This window comes from Pieris brassicae, chromosome 10 (assembly GCF_905147105.1).
Source record: "Pieris brassicae chromosome 10, ilPieBrab1.1, whole genome shotgun sequence".
Classification (NCBI taxonomy): domain Eukaryota; kingdom Metazoa; phylum Arthropoda; class Insecta; order Lepidoptera; family Pieridae; genus Pieris; species Pieris brassicae.
In genome coordinates, this window is record NC_059674.1 from 18,343,095 (window position 1) to 18,355,363 (window position 12,269).

Below are 12,269 nucleotides of genomic sequence, written 5' to 3' on the forward strand. Positions count from 1 at the left end.
ATAAAAATTATTTTGAAAATCATTTATTTATTATCACCTATCTCAATGCTGATTCGAAAACAAGAACGGAGAATGTTTTCATCACAATCAATCCTGACAAATCTCTTAAATTAATTTAAAATTATTGAGAAACTTCGCTGTTATTATCATTATCGAAATAACTTGTCATTGATATTCAAGTCTACCACTTGTTTAATTCAACAAGTCATTTAATTAATTTTGTATTAAATTAACAAAATATTAATTGCAGTAAGATTAATCAAACATCAACCTCATTTTAGATTGAATAATATAACTTTATGCTTCTGGAGTCTCTGTATTAAGTGGAACATCAACAAGTTCTTGTTTCTTCACATCCTCTTTTTGTTCTTCAGGATTTTGAGTGGGTTCTTGAGTAACAGGCTCTATTGGAGGTTGTATTTCAGAATTAACATCGGTTATTGAATAATTTTCAGATGAAATGACATCAGTTTCCTTAGAAGATGGAGTGGTGGAGAAGGTAGAGTCACCTTCTTCCTTTTTTTCTATATTGGGTGCTGGTTCATCCATCGTCTCCGTTGCATCCTCTGACAATTGCTTGGGAGAGTTACTATTACCATCATTGTTTTCACTTGAAGATGAACTTTCTTCACTCGAGGAAGACACTTCAGATATATTCTTAGGTTCAGTCTCATCTTTAGTGGTTACATCAGAGCTACTTTCATCACTAGATTTTTCGATATCTGTAGTAATTATCTGCATAATTGGGTCTATATTTTCTTTACTTTCCTTTTCAGTTTTTTCAAGGGCTTCTTTTTGTATTTTCTGTTCAGTCATTTCTGCATCATCTACCTTAATGTCTGGTATCACTAGTATGCGTTCGGGAGTACAATCTTCAGTCATCTCTACATCAATTTTTTGATCATTACTTGCTTCAGAAACAGTATTATCACTATCATTTGTTTTCAAAACACTAGGCATTGAAGCTTCAACTTTCTGTCCCTGTAGTTTTTCTGTATTCTCAACAACATTAAGTTCAGGGGGCGTAACTGACTCATATTCAGTTGTTTGCCTTTCCTGGTTGTCTTTGTCATCTTGCTTAGCTTGCAATCTTGCCTCCAAATCATCTACGGAAATATGAGCATCAGAAGAGCTTGGTTGAGGTTCAGGTTCTTGTTTTGATTCCCCTGTCTCTTTCCATGACATATCCTCCATCTCCACATCAACATTATATTCAGAATTCTTATCAGAACCATTTACCATTGCTTCCATGGGCTCACCATTTTCAGGTTCATGGTTTCTTTGCAATCCAGGTTCTCTTGTGCTAACAACTAAGATATTCTTTTCTATGGCTCTCATAAATTTGTCCACACGATTGTATTGTTTCCGCGGACATGTAAGAAGTTCACATATTCTTTGTACTGTAAAGGGTGCTGACGTAAATGTGTCAAGTCGTTCTATAAGACTATTTTTCATTATATCGTAATTAAACGGATCAACATTAGGACACGGCGGTATCTCAACGCTTGGCGTCGATTCGTGGAAGTCGGTGATTACATTCAACAACTTTTCCTTAAATAAACTTTTAACAAGCGACCACTGATATATTGAATCCCCGGTTCGGGCCACATATACTAAGTAATCGTTTAATTCCTGTGGTATTGTTTTGGGCTTACGCTTCGTAAACTCCTCGAGAAATTGAAATACTTCTTCCGCGTTTTCCATATCGTTTAAACTAATAAATGAAATTAACAGTATTTTTCTCTTCCCTTAATATTTAATAAGTTTGGAAGGCACAAAACATAATATAATGGATATAGTGTTGAATTAGAATGCACTGTTTTCTTGGTACATGCACAGATTATTATAAGAAAGTGTCAAGTCAATTGAGAAATTATACAAATCAACAGAACACGGTGAACCAATTTTTTTTAAATAATTTTATGGCCTGGTAACGAAACTTTTAAGCCAAGTCTTATTGTCAAGCCATTTTTTTTTTAAATTTTATGGCCTGGTAACGAGACAATAATGGAATCCATTATTAATGGCCAGCTCTTGAGTTATCTAGAGGGCCACCAGCTGATTAGCGATTATCAGTACGGCTTTCGTCGTGGTCGTTCGGCTGGTGACCTTCTAGTATACCTTACTCATAGATGGGCAGAGGCAATTGAGTCCAAGGGGGAGGCACTAGCGGTTAGTTTGGACATAGCGAAAGCCTTCGATCGGGTGTGGCACAAAGCACTGCTCTCGAAGCTTCCAGCCTACGGGCTTCCTGAGAAATTATGCAACTGGATCTCCAGCTTTCTAGCCGATCGGAGCATCAAGGTCGTCGTCGACGGAGCATGTTCCGACCTTAAACCCGTGAATGCTGGGGTCCCACAAGGCTGTGTTCTGTCCCCGACCCTGTTTCTTCTGCATATCAATGACATGTTGCAACTTAGCAACATTCATTGCTATGCGGACGACAGCACTGGGGATACTCTTTACACTGGCCGGGCAGGTATTTCTCGGGCAGTTGTCGATGAGTACCGGAACAAACTTGTGTCTGAAGTCGAAACTCTTTTACGTGGAGTCTCGGACTGGGGTAGACTAAACCTAGTCCAATTTAACCCCAAGAAGACACAAGTTTGCGCGTTTTCCGCGAAAAAAATACCCTTTGTCGCTACTCCTCTTTTCGAAAACACTCTTCTTGAAGCCACAGCCAGCATCGGAATACTTGGCGTTGACATATCGAACGACGTTCAGTTTCGCGGTCATTTGGAGGGAAAGGCTAAATTAGCCTCCAAAAAGCTTGGTGTGCTCAGCAAGGCGAGACGGTACTTCACTCTGGGCCACCGCTTGCAACTCTATAAAGCGCAAATACGGCCCCACATGGAATACTGTTCTCACCTCTGGGCGGGGGCTCCCCAGTACCAGCTCCTTCCACTTGACCGTATCCAACGAAGAGCGGTTCGAATCGTCGATGACCAATCCCTCTCCGAGCTCTCTGCGTAGAGATGTGGGGTCACTCTGCATCTTCTACCGCATTTACCATGGAGAGTGTTCAGAGGAGTTGTTCGGATTAATACCTGCAGCTGAGTTTCAGCATCGGACGTCGAGGCAAAATACAAAATTCCACCCGTATCACCTCGACGTCCGACGTTCCACGACTGAGCGTTTTTCAAGGCAATTTTTGCCGCGCACCACCGCTATGTGGAACCAGCTGCCCACTGAAGTATTTCCGAACCAATTCGACTTAGGGTCCTTCAAGAAAAGAGCGTACAAATTCTTAAAAGGCCGGCAACGCACTCGCGAGCCCTCTGGCATTGAGAGTGTCCATGGGCGGCGGTATCACTTAACATCAGGTGAGCCTCCTGCCCGTTTGCCCCCTATTTATATAAAAAAAAGACCTTTAAGCCAATTGTCAAGCCAAGTTGTATTGTCAAAGACAAATTTCAGAATGCAGAGCCGAAATAAGTTTAATAACATAGAACAGCGTAATATTGAATATATTCTTCTTCTAGTTCTAATATTTGTAAGTGTGCAGAAGATATTGGTGACCATATTTTCTTTTCTTGTTTCCAATATGACCGGACCTCCTTTCTAAATTCCTTATAATGACTACATGTTCCGTTTCTGACTAAAATCGCATGCCTCTTGATTTATCATTTAATGTATTATAATGTAATATCTTATTTTATAATCAATAATTATATTAAGGTTTAATATGTTTATGTAAATATTTGGATTATAACTAGCTTATCCCTTTGATGTCTTTGTTTTTAATCGCGTGTAGTTGCCTTACTTCAAGTAAAAGGACCTACTCGCATAAGGTTAAAACTATTTCTATCAAAATCTACATGGTGTAGTGTGTAAAGAGAAAGATTGTAGAAGAGAGGGAGAGAAATGTTACGTAAAAACGAAATTGTTCCTTTATGCTAAGTAAATGTTACTGACAGTATGAATGTGCACGCAATGCAACCCGTTAACGAACCTTAGCTGCACGCGGGGTCCATGCGTCATCAGGTCCCTCATTAGCACTCTGACTCCCGATTGGTTGTTACGAGACGTTACGGTTTTTTTTACAAAAAGTGGACTTTCTCAGGAAAACCAACGAAATCAAACAAAATATGTCTTAGATCAGCTAGCATATGAAAGGGGAGATGAAGCGATAAGAATGCCCTTATATATCACTGTCAATATAACCCCATAGAACTCATCTGGGCTCAAGTCAAATAGGAAGTTGCTGCAAAAAATCATACATTTATCATTGTTGATGTTGACATTCTTCTTCACAACGCTATCAATAATTTTAACTCCAGACTGACTCTAAATACTTACGCACATCACAATACCTCTTTATAAGATCTGTTAGTGCGAGCGAGACAGACAGATTAATATAATTTATTACCAGAAGCTTCAGTTCATAACGCTTCAACTATAAAGGTTAAACACGAACAATACGTAAAATTGACTAGCTATTGTAACGGAATAGCAACGATATATTTTATATGGAAAAGTAGTAGTTACACGTAAGTAAGAATTAGCAACATGCATTGTTTAAATCCAATCGTGTGAATTAATTAATATTTTTTGCAATTCGCACAGAATACATCATAACTGCTGACAGGCTCAAATATTTACGTCCTATACGTTATTAATTATTATCTCTACTCTACACGGTATCATATCTGTGATTACGTTGTTAATTGTTTTTGTCTACTTATAATTTTGAATATTCTAAATTTATATATAGAATATTTTATGATAATATTTATCGCACAACTTGTAGCGCAAGATGAATTCTCTAATAAGAAGAAGCATTTACCCGCTTTATTGTAATAATTTCAAATTATCGACGCGCTATTTCGCGGATGGAGCGGTAAAGGAGAAGATAGATCAAATAGTTAAAAATAATAAAGTGGTTGTATTCATGAAAGGAATTCCTGACGCCCCGCGATGTGGCTTTAGCAATGCAGTTGTACAAATCATGAGAATGCATGCTGTTCCATATGAAAGTCATGATGTTTTATCCGATGAAAATATTAGACAAGGTTAGAATTATAAAGTATATTATATAATTTTAAGGTCTACTTTAAAGACCCTAAATAAATAGTCAGTCATACTAAAATGTATGCCTATAAATGACCTTTACTTAACATACTTAATAAGAGTAATCTGCATTTCCCTTTATACAATTAAGTGTTATATTTAAAATGTAGTACCTAACATTTACCTTCCCTTCAGGTATAAAAGATTACTCAAATTGGCCAACAATTCCACAAGTCTTCATTAATGGAGAATTTGTTGGTGGATGTGATATAATGCTTCAAATGCATCAGTCAGGAGAGCTTGTAGAAGAATTGAAGAAAGTCGGAATTAAAAGTGCACTCCTCACAGCTGAAGAGTCAAAGAAAGAAGGAGCTTAAGAGTGACTATGATCTGTGGGTTCTTAAAAATTAATTATCCAGAATAGACATGTAATTTGATGTGTAACAAAGTTCTTCAGTCTTCTTGAGTAGCGTCTAGACTTTAGCTATCACTGTAAAATGTGAAGGTTTAATCTATGAACAACAGGTATATAGTATATAGCAATAAAATAAATGATCTGATGACTCTTGAAGAAATAAGACACATCAGTAATTCACCTTTTAATGTACCTATCAATTTATTAGGTATACAGTTGAATCTGTTTTTCTATTACTTCCTTGTAGGTTCCTTTCATAATTAGGTTGAGCTAATAATATTTATTGCTTGAAAATATTAAATATAGTACAATTTAAAAATCAACTAAATGTTAACCTGTCCTTGTTGAACCTGTCCAAATTATAATATGATTAAATGTTTAAATTACAATACTGGTATTCACATAATTATTATTTAATAATTTGTTATTGTCAATTGAAAGTGTTTAAAGTTTACTCGACTTTGGGATAAGTTTGGTTCGTTAAATAAAGTAATGTTTGTTTTAAGAGCTCTTTATTAATTTAGCTGTACATTCGAGTTAGTATACTTTTTGGGCACATTAATGATTCTTATTCTATATCCCACTTCTTCCTTAAAATAATATAATCGGTTGAATTAACAACACAGTCATTATTAAAAAGACTATAATATGGCAGATCATTTATTTAGAGTACTCACTCAAAAATACTCATACAAACGATGATAGTATAAAAATGATAATAAATAGATGGGCAAGGTGTGGCATCTATTGAATAAATAAGACGTTTTAAGATCATTCTTTGCTTGCAACCTAAATGCTGCATAATTACCATTAAACTAATGGCAGTAATTAAAATTTGATTTGTATAAATAATGATTGCTTACAAATAAGATATAACGAAACATTCTCACAGTATGAATGAGTCTCGATTTGGTGTGTCATACATTAGTGAGCCTAACATTAGCACCATATTTACTTATAAATAAAATGTTTTGTGACTTCCCCCGATGTTCTCGTACAAATAGATAATAATACCTAAATCTAATATAAATAGTTTTAAACATACAGTTTCTTCGGATTTGAGCCAAATGTAATTTTAGGGAGTGAAATTTCACAAGTTAATGACATTTTTGGTTTGAACATTGCACATACATAACTGTTAAAACGACTTATTGCAAAATTTATTCTCTTTGGTTGATCATGTTTAGGGCGAAGAGATGATCAACACAAGTGAAGTAATTTATCGCAATTTCATGACTAAGTAATCCTCCATGTTAGTAAATAAATTTCCTGATGGCGGAGGGCAGATCTTTCAAGTTTCCTCTTGTTTTCTCAAATCTAGGTGATCTGTAAGTCAATGAATGATAATCAAAACCAATTATGTACATTACATACAACTTCACAGCTGTAACATTTGTGAAATTTAGATCTTTCTCTTTCAACACATCTCTAATCACTTCCTTTAAAAGTGTATATGTATGTTAATAATCTTGTGGAAGTATGTTATTATTTATGAGTAGAGTAGATTACATCACATACTTCCATAGTAAATAAAATTGTAGTGATATAATAATAATATTTAAGAAGAAGAAAAAATTAATTTTCTTATGATTATTTATAACAAATTGTACATATCAATTCACGAGTACAGTGCCCCGATACAAAAATAGCTTTCTGTAAACAAAATATTTGGCACCCATTTAGCTCAACTTGGTGGTGTTCCAATTTTATTTGTTGAAATTTGATATCTCAAATATTAAAATAGGTCTTGTTATCCATTCTAAAGTTCATCATATCATACTTAGAGGTCAGTTTCCCCGTAGAGTGCCGTGGAGAAGGCCATGTAGTCCAAGGCTCCCGGGGGGGCTCCGGGCCCGCGGTAGGGAGGCATCCGGGACACGCAGTACTCTGCCTGGTCGGGAGGCAGCTCACGACGGAGCTCTTCCGCCGTTATGAATGGCTGGCGGCAAATCGGACATTAGTATTTTTATCCCCGTCGAAAAGTCGTAGTTAATAAATTTGTGAAAATATGATAAGTCTATGGCGAATGCTAAACTTTGCGAAATGCTGTTCTTACTGGACTCGGGTCGAAAAGACAATTGACACTGACACTTGAACTTATTAAAAAAAATGTTTCATAAAATTCTCAAATATTATTTTACCTTGTCACCGGCTAAAATCCTAAAGCTGTCGATGACTTGTTCTGCGGTGTCGGTGTCGGTGGATTCTCGGGTCATGAAGTCCAAGAAAGCGTCGAAGGATACGTAACCTGGAGAAACAATTTTTTAAATAAAATATTGTTTTTAAATAGCCGGCAACGTATCCGAACTCGGGCGGCGGTGTCATTTCCCTCTCTTTTCTAGAAACTCTTCGAAAATAGCCTTACACGTCTGGAGACGTCATTTCCATAGAAACTTTTGACATTTGAATTTATTTATCAGCTAAAATATTATAAAACTATTACAATTAGATTATTTTTATAAAATTAACGGAAATCCTTTTCCTATCCATTCCTCTTTTCCACGCTTCACACCGGTCGCGGTACTAATTGTCCCGAACGTACAGTCGATCATAATCTCTCCCAAGCAATAAATGCCTATTTCTACCTACCTATTTCCTTTAATTGAGAGTTTTACGGCTGTAGTCTCAAAATTTGTTCACCTGTGTTGTTGGGGTCGACGACGGCGAGTATGCGTTGGAAGTCGAGTTCGCCCTGTCGGTCCTTTCCGATGCTGTATCCCAAAGACACGAGGCACGACTTGAGTTCCTCGGGTGCCAACCGTCCTGAAACATCAAATTATTTGTATTATTATTTTCTTGTTTACGTCCACGAATTTACATTGCTCTTTTTGTTCGAATATAACGTCTAATAAATCGATGAACGCCGGCTGCACGCACGAAAAAGTATGACTCATTGTCCCGTTACGCTCATTGTACGCGTGCGCCACACCTATCTTTCTTTCGAAGACTTAAGTATACAATAATTTCATCACCTTTTTTGTCTTTTTTCTGTTTCTTGTTGTTTTTTTATATTATTTTTATCGATAAGAGAAGTGATTTGTAAAAGACAACATTGTCTTTTTTTATTAAAATAAAAATTATAAATATTTTGAAACATTCCGTCATTAAATAATTATGTAGAATTTGTTGTACTCTTAAAGAATTCTTAACGACTATTCTGGATACGAACCTGTGCGGTTCTTGTCGAAGTGGTTGAAGGAAGCCCTGAACTCGGTGAGCTGCTCCTGGGTGATGCCCTTGGAGTCGCGGGTGAGGATCTGGTTCTCGACTTCGTTGATGGTTCGGTTGATGGACGTCAGCAGTTGCTCCCAGCCCACGCGGAGGGTCTCCATCGTGTATTGCGAGTACCTGTCGTTCAAAACGAATGAGAGGGTCGCAACGAAAGAAGAGATTTCCAGTTGATTATAATGTATATGAATGATGAATTGCAAGTTGGTCAATTGATTATTTTAAATTTTTTTTGAATGAACAGAGGGTAAAATGAGTGTTACCTGTTCTCGAAGATCATGCCTTCTTGCACGGCTTGGTGGATGCGCTCGAGCTCCTCGATGTGAGGCTTGTAGGCGTATACGCCCGACTCGTACTCCTTGAGGCGGTGGAGCTGGTCTTCTAGGGAACCCTGGATAGTGAATAAATAGGTTGAGGTTAGCGATATTAAAAAAACAATAAGTTTTATGTTTCAATGTCTAACTGTCTTCGGTCTTTAACTTTCATCTCTCATCGAGAGATCTGACCGCGTACTTCTTACCTGCAATCCCATGCCGATAGCGGTGACGGCGTCCATCTGCCTCTCGATCCAGGGTCCGACCGCGTTGGCCTTCTCCGCGAACTGTCTCCTGAGGGTCTCGTTGTTCTGCTGCTTGCGGAGTTCCGCCGCTAAGGTGGCGTCGCGCTGCGGCACTAGCTGTCTGACGTCCGACCATTTGCGGTTCAATTCCTGTGAAAAAATTATAAATATCGTTAGCTACCTATCATTTATTGGATTAATCAGCTGCACGCTTTAATTAAAATAATAAAGTTTGTAAGTTTAATCTGTATTGTCTTTTGTTAACATAGCTTTTACACATTGAAAGAAAACACTTTTTTAACCGGATCCAATAATTTCCAAATTAAAACCCGAAGACAAACAATCCACGAAAATAGAGGACACCGTGAGTCATTTCTGCAAAAACTCGTCATCTTTTGGTCGATACCAACTTCGGGGCAATAAATACAGATACAACAACTTTTTTGCAGCTGTGATACTTTTGACATTTAACACCTTTCGTCTTCAGCCACCGTGATCACGCACGCTGAAAAGTACGCGAAACGTCGGAAAAAATTTAGAATTATGTAAATAACTATAAATTTTAATAATAATACATAGCTTCAATCCGTTTAAGAAGTGTTTTCTTTCAAGTTTAATCAGATAACTCACATGCGCAGTGAGAGTGGTGTAAGGGTTCTCCAGTCCTCCGGGGATCTGGTGCTGCTTGACGATAGACTCCACTTGGTGCACGAGGTTGACGATGGCCTGGTACTCCTTGTCGGCCTCTCCGAGCGTGGCCTTGAAACGAGAGTGGGCGTCCATCAGGCCGGAGATCTCTTCGATGGTGTGCACGATGAACATGTCCACCAAGTCCTCGCGGGTGCCGTCCAGCCTGGACATGGAATAAAGTAATATTTCAAAAAGTTAATTAAATAGGGTTAACCTCCTCAATAATTTCTCTTTTTTGTTTCAGAACGATAATTATTCTTTTAAATTAAGTCTAATAATTATTTACACAAACTATTCACACATTGTCTATCCTTGAAAGATTGCACACGCATACAGATGAAAGACTAGTAACACTGACCAGTTGTTAAATGGCGCGGCCCTCTTGGCAAACTCGAGGTGCAGCAAGTCGATCTGCTCGAGCACCCGCTCCGCGTCGTCGAGGGCTGCGCGTCTTCGCTGCGTGAGGGCTCCGAGGCGGTCCCACTGGGAGCAGATGCGCTGGCAGCGGGCGTTCACGTTGGCTACTTCGTGGTATTCCAAGGTGCTGGAGATAGAGACAGGTTGAAGCTTTAGAAGAAGAGATTCATGAGATGCGAAGAGAGCCCAATTCGAAATAAGTGAATAAATGTCCATAAAAACTGTCTTCAAAATTCAAGATATAAAAAACGAAAATAACTCGAATTGGTCCAGCCGTCTTTGAATTTTGCTCTTTATTTATTCATTATTTTATATAGATAAATAAAAGTAAAACCGTACTAAATTTATGAGATTGCATATGTCACGAGTCTTTGGTCTTAGACGAGCCGGATCATCCACTAGCCCAAAACTGCTCTTAACTGTGATGGCCAAGTAAAAAGTATATTGGATCCATTTCAAATTAAAAGATAAGATTATAAAAATGTCTCACTTGAGTTCCTGTGCGATGGCGGCGATCTGCTCCACCCTGTCCTGGTGCGCGGCGAGGTCCGACTCGAAAGCCTCGTGCTTCTTCTTCAGCGCCTTGATGTCGTACAACTTGCATTGCCTGAAGTCTTGAGACTGCAGCATCTCCTCCTTACCTGGAAGTTTATTTTGTTTATTTAGAAGAAGAAAGGAATTACTTTCTAAAGCGAAACAGTTTATTTTACGTAATTTGGAAAAATCTTCTATTTTGAAGTCGGTTAAAGACGCTACATCACCTCTAGTCCAGTCTTCGTGGATGTCGGCCTTGTGCTTGAACTTCTGCGCGAGGTACTCGAGTCGCTCCAGACGCATCATTTCACTCAGGAGCCATTCCTCGAAAGCCTTTTCGGCGATCTCCAGACCTTTCCAGGATTGGGCGATGTCCTAAATGTAAACCATTTTATTTAAAATTCGTGTTTTAATAATTTAGAATATAAACCCTTGCCTAGAAGCACAATAGGGGAGAGTGAATTCTCCCCTTTCCTAGAAAGGGATTTTATTAACTTCACCTAGGTCTGGTTCGGTCGGCGTCTCCAGCCAGGTGTCCGATTGACGACTGCTACGGATATATTATTTTATCAAACAAGTCCACTTACAGAAACCATCTTGCCCTCGGTGGGCATGTAGGCGGGCCTGTTGCTCAGGCGCAGTTTAGTTTGAAGCGTGTTGAAGTTGGTCTCCAGCTTCGCCTTTTGCTCCACACGGGGAGGCTTGTGCTTGCGTCTGTTTAGAAATATTTATATAGTTTAAGTTATTACGTCACTATTATGGTAACTTATATTCTTATTTAAAAGTTATAACGACGTTTCAAATGCTTTATTATTGAGAGACAATATTAAAATCTACTTAATTATTATGATTTATGTTTTATAACAAAATGTTACCTTGCATTTATTTATTAGCACTTTTATAATTAGTATTTATGACTTTAAAAAAAAACGCGACCAGAATAGTTTTTATTGTTTTTGCTCTTTTCTTGTAATTCTTCCGACCCAATACGAATACGGATATTTGAATTAAAAAAATCTAAATATGAAAAACTTTCTTAAGAAACGCTCAGTTGTGGAACGGAGTGCGTCTAGGTGATGTATTGATCTTATGATGATATGGTGATGATTGATGGATGGTATTTCGCAGCCTGCCCTAACGTCCGATGATGAAACTCAGCTGCAAATAGTAATTCGAACAACTCCTCTAAACACTCAGAGCTCACTTACTTTTAATTCTAATACGATTTTGTAACTGTTTTGTATATAGAGTACCTGTAAGTACGGTAGTCCTCCAACTTCTTCTGACAGCCGGCGAGCGAGTTGTCGGTCTGTCTGCTGTTCAGCCAGGGCATCGTGCGTCTGATCCATTCCAGTAACTGTAATTCAGATTAATCTGGTAAAAGCTATCGTGAGTATTGAAATTTTAATGAAAAAT

The 12,269-nt window shown here is 37.9% G+C and overlaps 3 protein-coding genes across 5 annotated transcripts in view; 1 reads left to right on the forward strand and 2 right to left on the reverse strand.

Moving 5' to 3' along the window:
- Positions 1 to 10: 10 nt before the first annotated feature.
- Positions 11 to 1,847, reverse strand: LOC123715158 (serine/threonine-protein phosphatase 4 regulatory subunit 2). Its single transcript, XM_045670025.1, has one exon. The coding sequence runs from the start codon at positions 1,702 to 1,704 to the stop codon at positions 298 to 300; it is 1,407 nt and encodes a 468-aa protein (XP_045525981.1). The 5' UTR covers positions 1,705 to 1,847; the 3' UTR covers positions 11 to 297.
- A 2,808-nt stretch (positions 1,848 to 4,655) lies between these two features.
- Positions 4,656 to 5,983, forward strand: LOC123715682 (uncharacterized monothiol glutaredoxin ycf64-like). The gene is made up of 2 exons (XM_045670907.1): positions 4,656 to 5,012; positions 5,206 to 5,983. The coding sequence occupies exons 1-2, from the start codon at positions 4,757 to 4,759 to the stop codon at positions 5,385 to 5,387; spliced, it is 438 nt and encodes a 145-aa protein (XP_045526863.1). The 5' UTR covers positions 4,656 to 4,756; the 3' UTR covers positions 5,388 to 5,983.
- LOC123715681 (alpha-actinin, sarcomeric) overlaps positions 5,921 to 12,269 on the reverse strand; it is a 36,198-nt gene continuing 29,849 nt past the window's right edge. For all 3 annotated transcript variants that reach the window (XM_045670905.1, XM_045670906.1, XM_045670904.1), the window contains 13 exons: positions 12,107 to 12,210; positions 11,441 to 11,567; positions 11,081 to 11,228; positions 10,810 to 10,960; positions 10,261 to 10,446; positions 9,843 to 10,065; positions 9,174 to 9,362; positions 8,917 to 9,044; positions 8,595 to 8,773; positions 8,066 to 8,188; positions 7,567 to 7,673; positions 7,206 to 7,364; positions 5,921 to 6,751 (listed from right to left, as the gene is read on the reverse strand). In XM_045670905.1, coding sequence (XP_045526861.1) covers positions 7,206 to 7,364; positions 7,567 to 7,673; positions 8,066 to 8,188; positions 8,595 to 8,773; positions 8,917 to 9,044; positions 9,174 to 9,362; positions 9,843 to 10,065; positions 10,261 to 10,446; positions 10,810 to 10,960; positions 11,081 to 11,228; positions 11,441 to 11,567; positions 12,107 to 12,210 — 1,824 coding nt within the window. In that variant the 3' untranslated portion in view covers positions 5,921 to 6,751. The remainder of the gene's footprint in view (positions 6,752 to 7,205; positions 7,365 to 7,566; positions 7,674 to 8,065; positions 8,189 to 8,594; positions 8,774 to 8,916; positions 9,045 to 9,173; positions 9,363 to 9,842; positions 10,066 to 10,260; positions 10,447 to 10,809; positions 10,961 to 11,080; positions 11,229 to 11,440; positions 11,568 to 12,106; positions 12,211 to 12,269) is intronic.